At 44.7% G+C, this 21,803-nt stretch overlaps 1 protein-coding gene across 12 annotated transcripts in view; it reads right to left on the bottom strand.

Annotated features, from left to right (window-relative positions):
• The window catches only part of LOC105478755 (Scm polycomb group protein like 4), a 120,583-nt gene that overhangs the window by 27,986 nt on the left and 70,794 nt on the right, over positions 1-21,803 (bottom strand). For 11 of the 12 annotated variants that reach the window (XM_011736382.3, XM_011736387.3, XM_011736383.2 and 8 more), the window contains 3 exons: positions 18,081-18,210; positions 14,997-15,197; positions 13,239-13,433 (listed from right to left, as the gene is read on the bottom strand). In XM_011736382.3, coding sequence (XP_011734684.1) covers positions 13,239-13,433; positions 14,997-15,197; positions 18,081-18,210 — 526 coding nt within the window. The other variant, XM_011736391.2, reaches the window with a different exon arrangement.

Here is a 21,803-nt window from a genome sequence, read left to right as displayed (position 1 = left end):
CAGGCTATGGTCAGTGTCCTGTGGGCTCCGCGTGTGAACGGTTTGGCTCGGCTTGCTGACAGAGACGGCAGCATCAGAGATCCCTAGCCCTGAAACCCAGACCGGAAAAGGCAGGAGTGCAGCTGGCAGATTGGTAGAGCTGTGGAGCAGCTACCCCTCTTTGCTTAACCAGATGCCATCACCTACAGAGTTCAGGAGAAGGAGACCTGCAAGGAGAGGGGCAGGAGGGAGAAGGCGCAGGAAGCAGTAGCAGGTGCTTGTGCCAGCTGCACCTCTTTTACTCAGAGCCCAGACACAGGTGCTTCCGTGCCTACCTTGGTGGTTGTGTCTCCGCCACCCGGCAGCCTCTCCCGCTCTCCTCTGGGGGACCCCCGGTTTCCAGCACGTGCTTGGTGCTGTGGGATGCAGAGGGGCCTTCTGCTGTGAATCTCTAAGGGACTTCCTGGTGACCGAAACCGAAGGTTTCCTCCCCTGCGTGCAGCCTTTCACTGAGGCTCCTGTGGAGGTTTGCAGATTTTCTTTTCTCAAACTCAGTCCCGCCCCTTGTTCTTGCAGATAAGGGAGTTTTCCCTTAGGGACCTCTGTGGCCTCCTGGCCCAGCCTTTCTGGTTCAAAGGGCACAGGGCCGTACTACCTATGAGGCTGAGCATTCATTCGCTTCAATTAAATTTTCCATTAACTTGGTCTCTGGCCAGTATGGATTTTCTCTCTAAGGTTGTCTCTGCAATTCAGATCACTCAGCCCTGAAAATCAACCTTATGACTCCCCTCTGGTCCATTTAAGTACATTTGTATTTTTTCCCCCCTAATGAGATGCGCAGCAACCAACCATAATTTTAATGCCTGACACCTGAACTTCTTTAATCCTCTCAGATGTTTCCGGTTTGCTTAAGACTTTGTTCTAAGCCTAGGCATTGATTTCCTCCTTTGGAAATTTTGACCAAAGGCGTTTTTGACCAAAGTCATCTGTTTGGGATAATGAGTGCCCTTTCTGTGCTCTCAGGAGGAGAGCAGGTTCCATACCACCCTCCGTATGATCTTGCAGCTTCGCCAAACCTCCACGCCAAGCTTATGAGAATTCCCGAGACCTGGGGGAGGTGAAGTGGGTGGGACTTCCTGTGGTCACGCTGTTTCCTCCACAGCCCCCACACTTTTTTTGGTCTTTTGTAGAACCCTGGGGAAATTAAAAGTGGTCCTTAATCAGGAAAATGCTGAAGTTCCTGGAATAGAGGACACCTTGTAAGTTTCCTTTCTAAATGGACAGCTCAACTTTGAGAGAGGTTCATAGCACTCCTAGCACTGCTCACTCTAGTGGAGCAAGTTGCTGTGCTGTGAGATGCTCTGCAAAGGGACCCATCTGGCAACAAACCAACAGCTCAAGGGAAACTGAGTCCTGCTGACAACCGTGTGAAAAAGCTGGAAAAGTGGATCCTACCCTAGTTGAGGTTTGAGATGCAGCCTTGTGAGAGATTCAGAACCAGAGGGTCTGTGGTCCAGGCTGCACCTGGCGCCCTGACCCACAGAAGCTGTGAGACTATAAATGTTATTTTAAGCCCCTAAGTGTTGGGGGTAATTTATTACACAGCAAAAGATAACTGATGTGGACAGAAAAAGGGAAGCTATTTCATTCCTCTTGATTCTGCATGTCCAGATTGGAAGTTGTCATTATTAACTCAGCAGTAGCTAGGATGTATCTGGTACAGAATATCTGCCCACTTCTCTACCAGGGAGTTTATGTTTGTTTGTTTGTTGCAGTTTTTTTAGCAAAGGATTTGTTGCTTATGAATGAAACCCACAAAGCACCCACTATTAGGAGAGAGTTCATGAAGTTCATCTTAGAAGCCTACTGGTTTCCCAAGCTGCTTCAGCTCCTCTTAGCATGGTTTGCCATTCTAACCCTAGTTCTCATGCATGGACAACAGATAATGGTGGGGTAGTCTGCAGGTAGTAGTACCTTAGGGTCCGCCACGGGGGCTCAGGGTTGCGGTCCAGGGGAACAACCAAAAGGGGTCTCTAACACAACCAGTGTAGGTCCTGGAGGCCTCGAATGGCTGCATCTCACATACCCTGTCCCTTTGTTTCCACCAGTCCTTGTGCTTCCGCTGTTCTGAGGTGTAAATCAGAGAACTTGGTTTCCAACCCCTTGGATCTACTTAGATGCCTGGCCCATCCCCCGGACCTACTCTTCTGTCAGAGGCAGGAGCCTCTTTGGACAGGTTCACCAGAAACACAGAACGTCTTCTGCAGTGGACACAGACACAACTGTTTGACAGAGAGGCCGGGAGACCCCCCACCATCTGGCCAGTTGTAATGGCTCACGGAGAATCGAGGAGTGGGGGTGCCACATGAAGGACTGTTCACCTCTTGGAACACAGGAGATTTCCAGTAGATTTTGTCATTTGAAGAGAGGGCATAGGGTAGAGGTAGAGGTGTCTTTCAGAGGATTCCTGGGGTCAGCCTTCTAGGAAGAAGGAGTCCATTTGACCTCTTTTTTTCAGGCTCTTTTTCTCCTCCACACCCCCAAACAGTAGAAAGTCTATAAAGGGTTTACTGCCAGCATCATTCTGCTCCTCAAGTCTCAGGTGCTGGCATCTTTAATCCACAAAATAATTTGTGATTTAGGTAAGAAGAGTGTTCACTTCTTTTTGTTTGTTTGTTTGAATACAGTTACTTTCTACCAAAATTTTATCAAACGGGTCAACACAACTCAATATTATAATAGTTCATATTGAGGATAACTTGGGCAATTAAAACAACTTAATTGGAACATTCATTAATTGGTTAATAGTTATTGCGTAAATAACTTCCTCAGTATCTACAGGACATGAAAGAGAACCTGAGCCTTACAATGCAAAGGGATCCAATCAATTGCTAGACATAGTAGAGAATCCATTTTAAATTCTATGAAATGCAGGCTTTTCTCTGGAGGCCCTTTCTTTAAAAAAGAGATTATATTGTTCCCTTTTAGTTCAATATTTTAAAATAGGTAGAGATATCATTATTTAATGAAAGATATCACTGAAAATATAATAAAGTTTTTCCTAAATGAACTTACATAGGCACACAGGGAGAATTCGGATGAGGAATCCTGCCCTGGAGAACACTCCTTATTCCATGGTGTTAGGGTTCTAGCTTGGCCTCTGTGGCCCTAAGTGTCAGGAAAAATATGAAGGCTTTTGTATTTTCTACAAAACTTGTGGACACTTTTTAGTTTTTTGTTGTTGTTGTTGTTTTTGAGAAGGAATCATGCTCTGTCACCTAGGCTAGAGTACAGTGGCACGATCTTGGCTCACTGCAACCTCGACCTCCTGGGTTCAAGTGGTTCTCCTGCCTCAGCCTCCTGAGTACCTGGGATTACAGGCATCCGCCACCACACCCGGCTAAGTTTTGTGTTTTTAGTAGAGACAGGGTTTCACCATGTTGGCCAGGCTGGTCTTGAACTCCTGGCCTCAAGCAATCCGCCCGCCTCGGCCTCCCAAAGTGCTGGGATTACAGGCATGAGCCACTGCACTCGGCCTCAACACTCTTTTTCAACCTTTTCATCAAAACGTTCTGCAAGTATTCTTAAGACCAGAGCTTGTCAATAGTTTATTCTCCTTCCAAATGACCCCCTTTCTAATGCTCAGCTTGAGAATGAGAGAACTCATTTGTTCATGTGGCCCTTGGTTGTGACAGAGCAAACACAGCTCCACAATGCTCCAGTCATGTGGCCTCCATGTGGCCTGCACTGGGACACAAGCAGGTGCAAAGGCATCTGCAGGAACTCACCTCCCTTCATTCCTTTCTTTTCTTTCTGTTTTTGTGGGAGGGGGGATTCCAGCTCTGTTTTTTTTTTTTTTCCTTCATTTTTTTTATTGTGGTAAAATACATATCACATAAAATCTTGGCTGGACACAGTGGCTCACTCCTGTAATCCCAGCACTTTGAGAGGCTGAGGCAGGTGAATTGCTTGAGCTGAGGAGTTCGAGACCAGCCTGGCCAACATGGCAAAACCCCGTCTCTACTAAAAATACAAAAATTAGCCAGGCGTGGTGGTGGGCACCTGTAATCCCAGCTACTTGGGAGGCTAACGCAGGAGAATCACGTGAACCCTGGAGGTGGAGGTTGCAGTGAGCTGAGATCATGCCACTGTACACTAGCCTAGGTGACAGAATGAAACCTTGTCTCAAAAAAAAAAAAAAAAGAAAATTACCATCTTTACCATTTCTAAGCATATAGCTCAGTGATATTAAATACATTAAAAATGTTGCATAACCATCACCAGCATCTATCTCCATAACTCGTCTTGTAAAACTGAAACTCTTTACCCACGAATCAAGAACTCCCCCTTTCTTTTCTTTTTCTACCATCATTCCACATACTAATTCAAACAACAGATCAAACTCCGACACTGTCTGGTGGAGTAGGCTACTCGTGTGGGTTTTGTAAAACTGAGGAAATTCTCCAGGCAGCTGGAATGATGGGCTCTGCCTGCCCCGTGGTTGTCATCCAGCCCCGATGTAGCCAGAGCACAAGGACATGAGGAAAACATCCCGAGTGGGAAAGGCAGGAAACCCAGGAGGAGAAGAGAATTGATCTTCCTAGAGTGTAGTTTCCTCCTTGATTTTGCTAAATGAGGGCTGGGGTTTGTTCTGTTCTTTCACATCTTTGCTAGAAGAAACACAGGTGTACCACAAGCCCCTTGTGGACATCTATTGTGTGCAGTCCACCCTCTGAGCTGAGAAACAGGGACGCACACCCCACCCAGCCAGTGCTGGATAACAGGTCTTATGGACAGCAGGACTGGAGAGGAAAAGCAAAGGGCTGGGGATGAGAAGACCTGCTCTCAGTTTCCTCTCTGCTGCTATCTTGCTGTGTGTGTGGCTCTGAACAAGTGACCTGGGCCCTGTGCACCTCACTGCATTACAAACAGGGGAGCTCGGTACTATCTGCCAACTGACGAAATGGATGGGTCCATGTAATGAAACTCGTGCCTCTTGATGAACCCTGTTCCCTTTTAAAAATAAATGATCTTTCATAAAGATAGACATTCTCTATATTCTCTGTAATGTTATTCTATTAGATAAATGTGTGGTTGGGCAAGGAAGCAGGTTTGATTTCTCAATGCTGAGTGTATAGGTTCAGCCGTAATGGAACACTGTGAGTGACTATTACTGGGAGGGTGTTCTGGTGCCTGCTCAAAGACCACCAGCCAAGGAAGGAAACAGTAAACCTCAAGAATAAATGTCCATTCTCATCTTCCACCCCCTGCCATCTGTATATGAAAGAAGCTACTCAACAAAAGTAAACAATCTGTCCCCATTATGCTAAACCTTCAAAAGGCAGGAAACCAGCTACTAAATTAGATCTTGCAGAAGAGTTCAACTCTCACATTTGTGGTTTCCAAAGATCTCCTACTCTTGGTAAGCAGACAATTTGTTCTGTCGTGTTGCATAGAATTCAAGTCAGTAGGTATTTACTGCATATTTGCTGTGTTTCAGGCTCTGCTGGGGACCCCCAGGCCTATCTAGCAGGAAAATGAGATCTGGACGCAGAGTCCTGCAATATAAAGCAGAATCAAATGCCATTGTGGACGTGGAAATAAGGATCTGGGGAGAACAGAGGGACATCGTCTTGGGGTTGGGGAAGGTTGAAAGGGCACCAGAGACCATGCTTCAGTGCTTGCTGGCCATGGGGAGAAATTTGTTTGTTAATTTGTCATCATTCTTTCCTATCTTTCACCCTCTTCCCCAGATATGCAAGCCTTGTCTTTCTCCTCTGGATTTATACAAGTGCCACCTCAATCCAACCACTCTGCTCTTCATGCCCTTCTCTTCCTTTCCAGCCCACGAAACACCTCCACTGGACACTGGATCATCTTCAGGGGCAACACTTGTAGGAGAGAAGAACCATCTTAGCACAGACAGACTTACTGTACTGAAAACTTGGAATAAGTTTCTCTGTGTGAGCAGGGCTCTGCCAGCTCACCCACACTCTATCACTCTGAGTGTGGTCCCCGCCCTATCAGCTGCACCAGTATCAGCAGCACCAGTACCACTTGGGCACCTGTCAAAAGGCAGACTGTCTTGTGGAATGATAGACAATGCAGTCTTGTAATGGTGAGCAGGTGGGAGGGAAGAGGAGAGTTATGTAATGGGTACAATGTACATTATTTGGGTGACGGGTGCCCTAAAAGCCCTACCTTCAGCACTGTACAATCTATGCATGTAACAAAATTACATTTGTACCCCACAAACTTGTACAAATACAAAATTGAATTTAGCTTAATTAATTTTTTTTCAAAAAAGAAATGCAGGCTTTCAGGGCCCACCCCAACTTTACTGAATCAAAATCTGAATTTTAGCAACATGCTCAGGTGGTCTCTGCACATTAAAGTTTGAGAAGCACTGGCTAAAGCATATTTATACTCGGGTCTTTTTAAATTTTAACACTCAAAGGCAAGATAACATTTTCCCCATGGTCATCTCATGACTTCTGACAGAGACATCAATGTTATCAAATCCATCTTTCTGCCTCCATTCTCCTAAAGCGCCCAGGGAGCTGTGTTACTTCCTCAAGCACAAACCACATTCAGATGTCAGCTAATAGAATTGGAAGGAAATAACTAAGTTCCTGGTCTCAAGCCAAGAACTCTAACCTCCAGCCTGAATTCAGGCAGCGGGGAAGCCTGAAGGCTGATTTTCCCTAAGCACAGGAAAAAGATCATTTGAAAAGGGAGTTTATAACTTCGGGAGGCCGAGGAGGTCGAGACCAGCCTGGGCAACATGTTGAAATCCCGTCTCTACTAAAAATACAAAAATTACAGGTGGCGCACACCTGTAATCCCAGCTACTTCGGAGGCTGAGGCTGGAGAATTGCTCAAACCCGGGAAGTGGAGATTGCAGTGAACCGAGTTCACACCACTGCACTCCAGCCTGAGCAACAGAGCCAGACACCATCCCAAAAAAAAAAAAAAGAAGTGAGAGTTTATATTTCAAAGGTCTGAGGAAGAGGTGTGGAAGAAGCCCTCCCTCTTCTTCAGGGGAAGAGGTCTTGCTTCTAATACAGCCACTTTGTCCTGGTGTCCATATCTTCACCTCTGGGAGGCCCTTGCTAATGCTTTGAGGGTAACCTGCCCTCCTGCTGTACAGGGCTGTTCTCTGCCACCTCCAGCCTGGAACTGTCAGCCTGTAAGGGACCAGGGAGGACATCTTGCTCCTACTCCTCTGGGTGGCCAACATTCCCACTAATGACCCTAACAAGTCACACATATTTGTCACCAACAATGGGGAGATCATTATCACCTACCTCCCAAGCAGCCCCTTCAAGTTCTGAGTGTCTTTGACATTTCAAATCTCTTTACAATGTCAACTTCACCTGACTCCCGAGGGAACTATCTTCCGAGAGTTCCATCTGCTTATTTAACTGCCAAGTTCTCTACCTGGGAGAGTGTTCCTTAAATCTATGCTTCTCTAATGTGTCTTCAAAACACCTGGGGATCTGTTGTTTGAAAGTCTGGGAGGGCCACTGAGTTTTTTGCCTTTGGTGGGTGACAGCAATGCCCCTGACCAGAGTTTGAGGGACAAGACCTTATTTAGTCTCAGTTCTGTTCTTCAGGACCACAGAGAGCAAAGCCACCTGACCTGCTGTCATACATGGAACATAAAATCATATCTTTCCCAAATCTTCTCTTTTTTTCTTCCAAAAACATCCCAGTTCCTTCCATAATTCCTTAGCTGTCATGGCTTTGCATCTTGTTATCATCTGATTAACTGTCTTCTGGAAATTTTCCAGTGAGTGTTAACAAGCCCTTTAGGTGCATGACACCAATCCTGGAACTCTTCAACTTGAACAGAGCAACCCTGGGGCCAAGTAGAACCAGGCATTGTCCTGATTCAGATAAGCCCATGACCTTACAATCTTGTTCAGGAACAATGTGGTCCTATGAATGTATGGAGCCTCAGATTAAAAAAAAAAAACCTTCACCCTTCCCTCATACAAATGCATATGCCTTTCTTATCACAATGGTGAGAAAATGGATGATAAACTAATTCATCCTCTAACATACTAGTAACTTAACATGTTGTTTAAAGGAACTTTGACAAGGCGATCTTAAAGAGACAACATCTTACTCTAAAGGCAAACTCCCTAATGGTGTCATTGTAGGGCTGGGAAAGACCTGTAGGGTGAGGGTACTGCTCAGAGCATACCATGCCATCGCTGCTGCCTCCACTTTCCCCAGGGCTCCCTGGCAAACAAAATTCACAGCACTCAGCTCTGCTGAGAAATCAGTGCCACAAGGTCAGATAATTTAGAGCAATTTATTTCTTCAAAGTAGTTATGAGCTGGGAAAGGGCTCGAGTACAACTGGGGTCATTACTTCCAAGCCTCCCAGCTAACTGGGAGGAAAACTAGCTTTCAACTGGAGACATCAGCTTCTAGGAAGGAAGGCTGTCATCCTCCTGGAATAAAATGTTAAAGGGAAACTATTTTAGGTTAAATTTTAGCTGAGCTGCAAGACAATAGACACCATATACCACAGTAAAGTGTGAGACCACCCTGCGGGTCTTGCAAAAAGAGATGGTGGAAAGCCAGTTTTATTACAATAGATGACTACCCACAACCATCCTGCAAACGAGGTTGTAGAGGCAGAGAAACAGGTTAACTAGAAGAGAAATTTTGGAGAAAACAATCCGGTGTATGGCTTCAGTGTGAACACATGAATAGCTTGAGATCTGTCCTCTGGAGCTTGAGAGACAAGCTTTAAAAGATGGCTGTTGGCTGGCAGAGCAAAGGAGAGGTGTCTGCAGGGATCAACCAATACATCCAGAATTTGTTTGCTCAGAGGATGTGTGAGTGTTTCTCAAGGACCAGATGTGGGCCATCAGAAGACATAGATCTGCAGCAGGATCATCTTAGATCCTTTTCACAGGACAGTCTGGAGGCGCGAGAGGGCTTCAGCTGAATCTAGAGATTTACCCCCAGAGGCCTTGGACTGTGGAAAGAATTGTAAATGACCAGCTAGAGAAGAGTTGCATTTGTCCATGCCAATGCAAGTGCAGGTGAGAGATGGTAGGGTCACCAAAGAATACACATAAAAGCCCACAGGATGAAGAATCAGCTTTAAACATCAGTTAGAAGCAGAGAGCACAATGCCAACTCATAGCAAGATTCATCACATACAAACTCCCCTGCCTCTTAGGTCTCCTCCTTCCCCCATCCACTGTGAAGGGTTCCACCATCAAGGTTAGCGAGCTATGGGAGGAGGCAATAACATAAGGGGGAAGGTTGGGAGAGAAGCCAACCATGCCCTTCTTTATTGCTGCAGGCAACTGGCCTGAAGCAAGCCTGAGCTGGGCATGGGGCAGTCATTATGTCTTTGAGTGAAACTGAAAGTTCCGAGGCAGACTTCAAGTTCCAAACTGGTGGCATAGAATCTAGCTGGCTTCACTCCCCATCACAGAAAATAAAAAACAAATATACAGCACTGAGATTATAACCAGAAATATCCCAGAACTCAAATATGAAGAGGAGACAGTGCTTGGGGCCACAGAGAAGTGAAAAAACTCTGAGCAGAGGGTAAGAGAATCTGACTTCCACGTTCATGTTCCTCCCTCCATCTGCTTAGCACCAAGCATGGAAAAAAATTTCTCCCAATTCGCTGTTTCTACACTGGAAAAAGTAAGATCAAGGTAGACAACCAGCTTTCACACCGTCTTGGTTTCCATGGCAGGAGGCCTGTCCTTGCCTTAATCCATAGGAAGCGTTGAGAGTGCCCGAAGGAAGAAATATCCCTGAGGACAGCCAAAGACAAAGCAGGGAGGTGGAATTACCATCCCCAGCCCTGGAAACTCTTCTTAGTTACTTGCCCAAGGGAGATTTCAAATCAGCGTGGCTGTTACACAGTACCACATAGTAGGAGGTTGGTCCCACACATCCCCTGGGCACTCCCCACTAGCCAACCTTCCCACACTGCTGGGATATACCTTTTTGGGACCTCCTGCATTTGGAAAGGGCAGTGCTTCCATCATTCACTAATGCTTTTAAGGTGCCATGTAGAGCCAAAAAACGAAAGACAGTGACATAGCAGTAAAGAACCTATAAACAAATATATCCAATAAAAGCCAAATAAGTCAGAGAAGACTGAAATAAATATTCCTTCTATGCAAAGACATAGACATATCCACAAGAAACAACGGCCAACAGGAAACCATGATCTCCCCAAATGGGCAAGGCAAGGGACCAGAAACTGACCCTAATAAGATGGTAATATGTGAGCTCTCTGACCAAGAATTCAAAGTAGTAGTTTTAAGGAAACTCACTGATCTCCAAGATAACACAGAAAAGCAATTCAGAAATATATCAGAGAAATTTAACAAAGAGATTGAAATAATTACAAAAATCAAACAGAAATCTTCCAACTAAGAAATACATTTGCTGAACTAAAAAAATTATTAGAGACTCTCAATAGTGAAGTAGACCAAGCAAAGGAAATAATTAGTGACCTCGAAGATAGATTATTTGGAAATACGGTCAAAAGAGAAAAAAGGAAAAGGGATGAGAATCAATGAAGATCACTTACAGGATACACAAAATTACCTCAAAAGACAAAATCTAAGAATTATTAGTGTTCAAGAGGGAGTCGAGCAAGAACAAGGGGTAGGGAGCTCACTCAAATAAATAATAACAGAAAACTTTCCAAAACATGAGAAGGATCTAAATATCCATGTATAGGAAGGGCAGAGAACACCAAACAGATTCTAACAAATAAAACTACCCCAAGGCATATATTATAATCATCAAACTCTCAAAGGCCAAGGACAAAGAGAGAATCCTAAAAGCAGCAACAAAAAAGAAGCAAATGACATTTGAAGGAACCCCAATTCATCTGGCAACAGACTTCTCAATGGAAACCATATAGGCCAGGAGGGAACGGAACAGCGTTTTCAATGTACTAAAAGAAAAAAAAAACTGTTATCCAACAGTATTGTATCAAGCAGTTATCCTTCAAATATGAAGGGTAAATAAAGTTTCTCCCAGACAAACAAAAGCAGAGAGAATTCACCACCATCATAGGCATCTTACAAGAAATGCTAAAGGGAGTTTTTCAATGTGAAAGAAAAAAACACTACAGGTACTAAGCCTGTTGGTACCATTACGTACACGGACAAACCCAGAACACTCTAATACTGTAATTGCTGTGTATAATCCACTTATAAAGCTAGTATGAAGCCCAAAAGACAAAGCTATTAAAAGCGATAATAGTTAGAACAATCTCTTAGGAGATAGGTAATATCAAAACATATAAATAGAGGCAATTAAAAGTCAAAATGTAGGGGGGGATGGAGTTAAACGGCAGGATTGTTTTTTCATTTCTTCCTCGTTTCTATTCTTGTCTGTGTGATCTAAAATAAGTTGTAATTTCTTTAAAATAACTTTTTATATCTGTAGCATATTTTTTATAAGCTGCATGGCAACCACATGTAAAAACCTATAATAGATTCACTAAGAATAAAGTTCAATTATCACCCTGACCTGGACATATCAATTATTGACTAGAGAACATTTTGTAACCTGAAAGGAGCCAGAAAAGCCAATATTTGTCCTGAATTTCATCCGTAGTCGGGGAAGAACGAGTCCCACAGGATACGCTTAGAGGACAATGGGAGACATGGGTTATGTTGCTTTATGATGATGTCCCATAGGTCATTGTGTGTTCCATGTAACAATGAGGCAAGCATCTGAGAAGTGAAATCACACGATTCTGCTTTTCTCATTGCAACACTCACTAGAAGATAAATAGCTTAAGAATATGTTTGTGAGTCAACTAGGGTTTACAGGCAAGGCCAGATTCATAGACTGTCGGAACCAGAAGAACATTCTGTATCAGCAACTCTAACCTCTCATTTACCGATAGGAAACCTAGGCCCAGAGAGAGATGAGACTTCTCCAAGCTCACATATATAGCGACATCAAGAAAAACATAAAAGTAAATAGCATCTGCTCACACCAACCATATTTAATTAGGTGCCTTCCTTTGTAGAGGCCAAATTTCTTCCTGTTTCCCAGGACTCAGAGAGATAAAAGCAAAATTGTAGGAAAGATTTTGATAGTATCCAAGAAAAGCTATGCTGAGAATCTAAATTTATCCTTCCCTGCTGTCCCCTTGAGTTGGAGACATAGCTTCTCTTATGATAAGTATCCTTTTGTTGAATGTGCTAAACCTGTCTGTGAGCACATACCTGCAGATGTATCTGGTTTTTATTATTTGTAACAGTTACTCTATTTCTCAAAAACTTTCCTAAGCTCATGCATTTGACTCATCCAAGGCAGGGTCTCACACAGTGCTTGGAACAGAAGAGGGTTCACCAAATGTTTGCAGACTAACATAATAACTGGATTCCAGTTGTACTGCCTGTGTGCTTTTCATATACCAACAACTCTGTGTTCGGAGAAAGAGAAAAGGCAACATTTCTACCCATCCCTGAGATTCACCTTCACCTCTTTGCAGACCTATAACTCAGGACTGCTCAGTGGAGAAGGAGCACTCCTTATTGGTATCTAGCCCCTTGGGTAGACAACACTGCATTATGTATGCCCATGTAGCCTTGCTGCCCTCCCCAAGGGCCACTTTTCCATCCTGAGCTACTCTGTGGCTAATGGTACAAACAGGTGCTCAACCCCTAGGCCACTTTCTATCTTGTGATGAGAAAGGAACACTAACCTTTGCCAGAAGACATATTTAATATATGGCCCAGTCAAATCCCTGCAATAATAGACACTTTGTTGCACCTTTAATTCATATGGCTAGGCATCTGAGACTCCCAGGCAGGACCAACATCATCAGTTCTACAGCCCTAGTTTCTTTGGGATGAGTTCCTTAGTTTTGTAGTCCTGCAACTACTCAAAAATGACAAATGCCCAGAGTTTCAATTAGAGGAGAGTGAAGAAACTTATTTGTTATATATGTTGTGATGTGGTCTCATTGTCTAAATTCTAATAACATAGACCTAAAAGTTATAATGTCAGCTCTTCATAGCTGGAGGGACCACTTCCCTCTGCAGCCTAGGGTGGGGACTGTCCAGGCACCCCTTTGTCCCAGCCAGCTTCGAATACTTCCCAGGCACCCAGACAGGCAGCCCATAGGGCTCCAGTGGCAGAATTCCCAGGAGCTACAATGGCTACCTCCGTAGTGGAAGAGCAGAGACACCTGGGACAGGGAGGTGTCCCTGCAGGTGGGGTAAGCAGGACGAGGCCTACCTGATTCCATCCTCCCTTCCTCTTTCTCCTGAACTTTCTCAGAGGCACTGCAGCCCCTGGGGAAGGGCTGGTGGCTGAAGAGGTCGTCGCACAGGAGGCTTCGGCACAGCTTGGCAAGGAAGCGGAGGACATAGCCGACGCTGTTCACCACAGGCAGGCTCCGCAGGTGCTGTTTGCCATCAAAGGAAGCTGAGACTGGAAAATCAGAGAGAAGGCAGCTTAGAGCCGGGCACTGGAGAAAACCTCAAGTCAATTGGCCCTGGTGAGGATTTTTCGTTTGTTCAGTTTTGTTTTGTTGCTAAGCAGGCTGTATTTGGATTTCACCTGTTTGTTCACAATGTCCTGTTTCTGGTCGTGATCCCACCCAGGAGATCACATGCATTTAGTTGTCACGTCTTCTTCGTCTCCTTGATCTGACTGTTTCTTAGTCTTGCCTTGTTTTTCATCACTCTAACAGCTTTGAAGAGTACTGCTCAGGGTAAAATGTCCCTCCGTTCAGATTTGTCTGTTTTTCTCATGATTAGACTAGGGTTATGGGTTCTTTGGGACCACAGAGGTGAAGTACCCTTTCTATCACATCACATCAGGGGATAAAACTGGAGGAGGGCTGTGACCATGGAAGAAGGGATTTCTCTGACTCTGAAGGATCTTGAATAACAAGACATGCCCTGAGATGGAGTTGAAACCATGATGTTTCCCCACTGCCCTGCACGGTGGTAAGTGCTATGAAAAAGGAATGGAGCAGAGTACAGAAGTACAAAGAGGCCAGGTGTGATGTCTCATGCCTGTAATCCCAGCATTTGGGAGGCAGGTGGATCGCATGAGCTCAGGAGTTCAAGACCAGCCTAGGTAACATAGTGAGGCCTTCATCTCTACAAAAAATTGTAAAAAATTAGCCAGACTTGGTGGCATGCTCCTGTAGTCCCAGTCACTTGCAGGACTGAGGTCAGGAGATTGCTTGAGCCCAGAAGATCGAGGCTGCAGTGAGCCGTGATAGTGCCACCGCACTCTAGCCTAGGCGACAGAGTGAGACCCTGTCTCAAAATAAATAAATAAATAAATGAATAAATAAATAAATAAATAAGCAAACGGAAGTGACAAGGGCTGATACATTAGACAAGGGGTCAGAAAAGGATTCTTTGATACAGTGGCATTTGAGTAGAACCTAAAGGACATCCGTGAGGTCATCTCGGCCAGAACAGAATGGGGAACAAGAGAGAAATAACCAAGAGATTAAAGAGGTAGCCAGGGCCAGGTCACACAGGGCCTGCGGGATTTTGTAAGGACTTGGGCTTTTACTTGGAGTGACATGGGAGACATTGGAGGCTTTAGGGCAGAGGAGGGGCATGATCTGACTTAGATTTTTAAAGAACCAGAGAGGTTTGCTGTGGGTGGTGAAAGGTGGTTGGACTCTGGATATATTTGGAAGTGGAGCAAAAAATATTTTGAAGTGGAGAAAAACAAAACAAAACCAAACAAAACAAACAAAAAAACCCACAAAGGGTTGGAAGTGGGAAGTGGGAGAAGGAGAAGAGCCAAGATGAGGATCAGAAATCCAGTCTTCTTACCCAGGCGTGGACTCATCCTCTCCTTGAGCCCTGAGAGAGGCTTTCAGCTCACAGGCTCATAAAGGCCCCAGGAGCCCAGCAGAGGTAGGACAGACCCTGGCCACACCCGCTGTCCCCAGGCCTGAGTATGGCTGCTTCCTCTGCAGAAAGACATCCATGGCCTCCTCGTGCAACCTAACCCAGGCCTTACCTGACACCATCTCTCCACCGTAGCCCTGCTTGACCAGGGAGAAGACCAACTTCTGCTGGTGGGCGCAGTCGATGCAGGCTTGGACGGCCTGCTGCAGCACCGCCGATGGCCGCTCAGGCCCGAAATGCTCCGGGAGCTGCTGCACCTTCCTCCTCTCCAGGTAGGGCCCCGCATTGGCCTGTTTGTTGATGTAGAGGCAGACTGCGGAGACAGAGGCCACAAAGCCCTCGGCATCAGGCACGCATCAGGCCAGCTGGAGGCCTCTGTGTACACGGGGGATGCCTCAGCCATGCCCCTTTGGCCCTGGCCTTGGGAAAGCTGGAAAGGGCAAAAGTGGGGTGGATTCTTCCCAACTTAAGAAGTAAAAGAGGCAAAAGAGTTAGACACCCCAAGTGGTAGGGCCTGAACTCGGGGACTTTCTTGGTTGAAAACAGTTGGATAGGTGGGTCCACTCTGATCTACTGAAATCTGAATTAAAGACCATTATGGTGGCCCACACGGACCGTGTGTATACAGGTATTTCCATGCTGGGAAAGTACACATACAAAACCTCCTCTACCTCCTCCAAAGGAGCTGTCAAGCTATAGACAGTTTTCGCCATTTCTTTGTTAACCGTCTACGAACCAAAAAATCAAGATGACACTGATCACTCCAGAGACTATGTATTGAACAAAGCTCTACAGACAGTGCTAGTTACAATCTCAGAGAAAATAAACATTCAGCAACCCATTTAGGTGAACCCAGTCAATGGTCTCTACACTTTTAGGGTAATAAACCCCACTGATAAAAAATTGGGGGGCACATGTCCCAAACCATGTTTATTTATTTATAGGTTATATACATTCTTAACTGTATTAATGTATGGTGTGAATTTTTTACAGGAAAGTATCTAATTTATATAATATAATATTATATAAATGTTGTTTATATAATATTACATACAAACACAAAAATGTTAGAATGTCTACAAAACTGGTTTTCATATATGATAGACTTCAGTAAATGAAGTGGAGTCTTTATGAATTTTGCAATTAAAGAGAAAAAGAAATACAAATCCTTTTTTAGCCCAAAGATTTTGTACGGAGAAGATTGCCCAAAGAGTTAGTTACCATCAGTAAAATTAGCTCGGTCTGTTGGGTGAGGGATTCAGACCTAGTTTATACAAGTTCAACTTCATTCTATTCTATGACAATGAATAAATTCCAACCCCCAACTACCTATACCACCTGTAATTTGGTAACAGTTGCCAAACTGGTCAGCCTGTCTTTGGACTGTTTGCTTAAAGATTTTTCATTGTCCCAGACATCAGGTCAGACTCCTTAATAGGTGAAGGGTGCCCTGGCCGACCTCTTGAGAAAAAACTACCCAAAACTTGGAAATAAGACCCAAAAGTTATTTCCTTCACTTTCAATGACATGGTACAGCATTGTCTAATAAGCATTGTATACATTGTAAAACGTATCCAAGAAATAGAAATTGTAAAAGGATGAGATAAGATGAATAGGAATAGTAGGTGTTACATTGTCTTCCATACATTAATGACTCCTCTTGTGTATCTGCCCTCTCAATCCCCATCATCCTCCCATAAGCATCTTACCTTAGAGGCCACTGGTGCAAAGGAGTGTTGAAGAGGGACTTTAAGAGGAGACCAATGGCATTTTGGAAAGACTAAGTAGTAACAGCAAAGGTGGAGAAATAGTTTTTTTTTTTTTGAGCACCTACTATAGTCTCAAGACAAGCATGTGGGTTGGGTGGTATTATTACTGCTTTACTAATGAAGAAACTGAGGCTTAAAGAAGTTAGATGACTGCTCAAACACTGTAGCCAGTGATGCAACAGGAATTTGGATCAGGTCTTTTGGAAGACACTCTGGTAGAGTCCAGGTCTCATCCCAGGTGATAAGAAAAATCTAACTAATAAAAGACCTTCATGCAGGCACTATGCTACGCCCTACAAAGAAAGCTTGAACAAAATGAAGCAGTCCTTGCCTTCACAGAGCATATGTCCTGGTGGGGGAAGCTGGCCTATTCAGATCATCCCATGAGCTGATGTGAGACCATGTGAAACTGTGGCTGTGAGAAACATGGGGAGGGGCTAGGAGAGCCCATCTGGGGGACCCTGGCAGGAAAGTTATGAGGACTTTCTGGAACAAAGTATGCCTGATCTGAGATATAAGGGAGGAATAGGGTGGCCCGAAGGGATGATCACTCCAGATGGAGGGAGAGAATATGCTAAGACCCTGTGGCCAGTCCTGGGGACTGAGAGAAGAGCAGTGGGGTGAACCACAGGATGGAGCCTGTAGGGCCTTGTCGGCCAGATTGACAAGTCTGGGCTTCATCTAAAAGCAACGGGAGCGACTGAAGGGATTTAAATGGGATGGGAGAGGGGCTGGGGTTGTGACATAGGGGAATTCTCTTCGTGTGTGTGTGCGTGCGTGTGTGTGTGCGTGCGTGTGTGTGTGCGTGCGTGTGTGTGTGCGTGCGTGTGTGTGCGTGCGTGTGTGTGTGCGTGCGTGTGTGTGTGCGTGCATGCATGTGTGTGTGTGTGAGAGAGAGAGAGAGACACCATCAGATTGTCATTACTATTATGATGAAACTGTCAGTTGGTGGATGCCCCACCAGAGACAGAGATTGGAATACCTGCTACCCTGACTGGGTTGGAGGGTAGTGTGTCAGACTAAGGGAGAATGGGATCCTTAGGAAATCTGGAAGAGCAAACACAGGGACCAGAGCCCTGTTTAAGGTGAGCAGGCTCAGATCAGTGCAACAGATCAGTGGAATCTGGCTCTGAAAATAAACATCTGGCCACTCTGTGTCCCCCTGCCATCCACCTCCCTCCAACCAAAGCAACCACTTACACCCAAGCTGCACTGAAAACCAAGTTTTAAATAATCCAAGCTGTGGGATGTGTAAACTGGTGCTCTCAGAGACTCTGGTCATCCTGTCTGCTGCCTGGCTAGCACACTAAATCCCTAATTTGAGGCATCTCAGCAACAACTCTTTAATCTACAAAGTAACGATTAGATGGTGGCTGCCCTGTTCTCTACAGACCATCACAGCCTTGGAGTTCATTCTGCTGACCTACCTGTGAGAGCCTGTGGGGCCGCCAAGCTGGGGACCGTGGCTGCGTCCTGAGGGATGGAGCTGAGGTCAGGCTCTGGGGTACTCCGTGGAGGTGAGAGGGCTAAGGGAGTCATGAGAACCCGAGACTTGATCTGGAAGAGAGAGCCCATTTGGTCAATGAGAATCTGGCAGTATTCTCTACAACCTTCCAGATTCTGTCCTAGACGGCAGTTAACCGTTGCTGCTCGATTATGCTTTCATGTCTTTCCATCCTGCAGCTTCGGGGCCTGAGTTGCAGATTCAAGTTTATGCTCAGGATTCATATTTGGGGTCACACTCAGAGATTACCTCTCATCCCACCCTTACAGAGGAGCCACCCAGGAAATGACAGTGTCAGGCAGTGAGTGCAGGAGCACACAGAGGTGCAAAGAGTTGGCATCCATGAACTCTTTGAGTGCGAATGCAGGATAGGAGAGTTTCCAGCCTGCACCCCTGTGTTCCCTAGAATCCTGTGGACAGGGCTTTCCCTGTATCCACCCAGCCAGAGACCAACCCTGAAGCTCTCTTCACTCTCTCCCAAGCTCCCTGCTCACAAAAATCACTGGATCCTGCTGGAAAAGAGAGCAGGAGCCATTCCTCCAAGAGGCTGAGATACTGCTGTGTTTATTTCCTGCAGCATAGTGACAAAACTAGCCCGGATGTGGACATGAGAATGAGCAGCGGCCACCTTGATGATTTCACTTGAAACCACAAAGGAGGAGTTGAAATTTGCTTTTACGGAGTAAGGGGAAGATGAATAGTTGACGACTGGTTGATATCCATATTAACAAGTTACTCTTTATATCAAGACTAGTACAGAGACAAGCTTTTAATCTTAGTTCTCTACCCAAAAATAATGAAGAAAGTCAGTCATGTCCCTGTCTTCACCTCTGACCTATATCTAGACCTCATTCCAGACCAATTAAGTCGGTCTCTGGAAGTGAGACTCGCACATCCGGAGTGTTTAAAGATGTTGAGATTCTAATACACAGTTAAGTTTGGGGACCCTTGCCCAACACCAAAGCTTTTCAATTTTTGCAATCAGCCTTCTAGAGGGTCTTGTTGAAATGCAGATTCTGATTCAGGAGTTCTGGGCTGGGACAGGAGATTCTGCATTTCTAATGAGCTCCCAGGTATCACTGATGCTGCTGGTCCATGGACCACACTTTGAGTAGCAAGGTTGTATGTCCTATTGTTAACATGTGTGCAGTCCTCATCTATATCTTCACTTTCTTCCTGGATTTTTAAGATAGAATACTAATAATAGTCATGGAGAAATAGTATTTGAACTGCTACTTCCCCAGTCATTCTATATTCACTCATTTATTCATTCAACAAATATATATTGAGAACCTATTTCATGCCCAACACTCTTACAGCTGCTACGGAAACAGCAGAAGCAAAGCGTACAAAAATCTTTGGCCTCATGGAACTGATATTCTGTAAAGGGGAGACAGACAATAAACAGAATAAATGGGTAAATGATATAGTAGATTAGATGTTAATAAAAGCTGATGATGAAAATAAGGAGAGAAGGGGCATGAGAAGTGCAGTTGAGTTGTACTTTAGGCTGACATTTTAAAATAAGGTGGTTGAGGCATTTCTTGGGTGAAATTGCAGCCAAGATTTGAAGGAGGTGAGGGAGCAAGTCATACAGTGTCTAGGGAAAGAATATTCCAGGCAATGTCAATATCAAGCCCCAAGGTTCTGAGGCAGCTTTCTTGCTTTCTCTCTTTCTCTCTTTCTCTCTTTCTCTCTTTCTCTCTTTCTTTCTTTCCTTTTTGAGACGGAGTTTCGCTTTTGTTGCCCAGGCTGGAGTGCAATGGTGCAATCTCAGCTCACCACAACCTCTGCCTCCCAGGTTCAAATGATTCTCCTGCCTCAGCCTCCCAAGTAGCTGGGATTACAGGTGCCCGCCACCACACCTAGCTAATTTTTGTATTTTTAGTAGAGACAGGCTTTCACCATGTTGGCCAGGCTGATCTTGAACTCCTGACCTCATGATCCACCCGCCTTGGCCCCCCAAAATGCTGGGATTACAGGTGTGAGCCACTCCCCCGGCCAACAGTCTTTCTGAGTGTGGTCTTGAGAAAAGACTGAAAGAAGCAAAAGTGGGAGGACCACTAACCTACAGTAGCTGAGAGATGACAGTGGGTTGGATTGTGGTAATAGCAGTGGCGGTGATGAGAAGTAGACGGATCCTGGACATGTTTTGAAGGTGGAACCAACAAAATTTACCAACACATTGAATGTGGTATATGAGAGAAAGAAGGAAGTCAAAGATGACTTCAAGCATTGACACCAGGAGGGCTCTAGGTGGAGTAAGATTTTTTGTTGTTGTTGTTTGTTTTGAAGGGAAGGAGCATAGAGTGGAGGGGGCTAGAGAAGATCAGGGGTGAGTTTTGGGCGTGTCGAGTTTAAGATACTTGCTAGACCTCCAAGTGGAGATATTACTAGACAGTTGCATCTGGTAGAGTATAGGGTTCTGGGGGAGAGCCTAAATGAAGACGTATGTTTGGGAATCATCAGTATAGAGTTGGTATGTCAGACCATAATAATGGAAGAGATCATCAGAGAAGTGAGTGTAGATGGAGAAGAGAAGGATCCAAACACTGAGCCCTGCAAGATTCCAACACAAAGAGCCTGGAGAAATGAGAAAGGAACAAGCAAAAGAAATCAGGAAAAAGCACCCAATGGGGTAGAAAGAAAACTGGGAGAGGGTGGGAGTATGGGAGTGAACGGAGAGGTTCTTTCAAGGAGGAGATAGTGGTTAACCACGCTAAACGCTCTGATTAGACAAGAAAGACTAGGAGTGGCCATTAGATTTAGCAATTTATTAACAAGAAAGTTGGTGGCACAGTGGGTTGAACTGGAATAAGAAGAAATCTTTGCCCTCATGGAACTGACATTCTAATGGCTGGCAGGGCGGGGAGACAATAAATGAATAAATAAGTATACGATATAGTATGTTAGGAGGTGATAAGAGGCAATGGTGAAAATAAAGAAGCAAAGGGCATGGGAAATGCAATTGAGGAGTTATACTTTGAGTTGACATTTTAAAATAGGGTAGCTCCTGATTGGAAAAACGGAAAGAGAGGCACTGGGGTCAGTAAGTAAAGTCAACGCTTTCAAAGAGTTTTGTCAAAAAAGGGAGCAGAGAACTAGCCATAGCAAAGGAACAAAGTGGGATTAGAAGATTTTTTTGCCCCACAGTGAGATACCACCTTGCTGGTAGCTATTAAGATAGCTACTATCAAAAAAAAAAAAAAATACAAAACAAAAAATAACAAAATGAAAACCCCCCAGAAAATAGTAAATGTTGGCAGGGATGTGGAGAAACTGGAATCCTTGTGCACTGCTGGTGGAAATGTAAAATGGTGCTGCCACTGTGGAAAAGAGTATGGCAGTTTTTCAAAAAATTAGAAATAAAATTACCATATGACCCAGCAATTCCATTTCTGAGTATATACCCCCCAAAATTGAAAATAGAGTCTCCAAGAGATATTTCACATCCACGTTCATGGCAACAGTATTTACAATAGCCAAAAGTCAAATGCATAGAGACAGAAAGTAGAATGGTAGTTGCCAGGAACTGGGGGAAGGTGGGAATGGGGAGTTACTGCTTAGTGGGTAGTTTTAATTTTGCAAGATGAAAATGTTCTGGAGATTGATTGCACAACAATGTGAATAAACTTAACACTATTGA

The sequence above is a fragment of the Macaca nemestrina genome, chromosome 5 (genome assembly GCF_043159975.1).
Source record: "Macaca nemestrina isolate mMacNem1 chromosome 5, mMacNem.hap1, whole genome shotgun sequence".
Classification (NCBI taxonomy): Eukaryota; Metazoa; Chordata; class Mammalia; order Primates; family Cercopithecidae; genus Macaca; species Macaca nemestrina.
The sequence above is the reverse complement of the archived record's forward strand: the minus strand, read 5'-3'. Positions and strand labels throughout refer to the sequence as shown.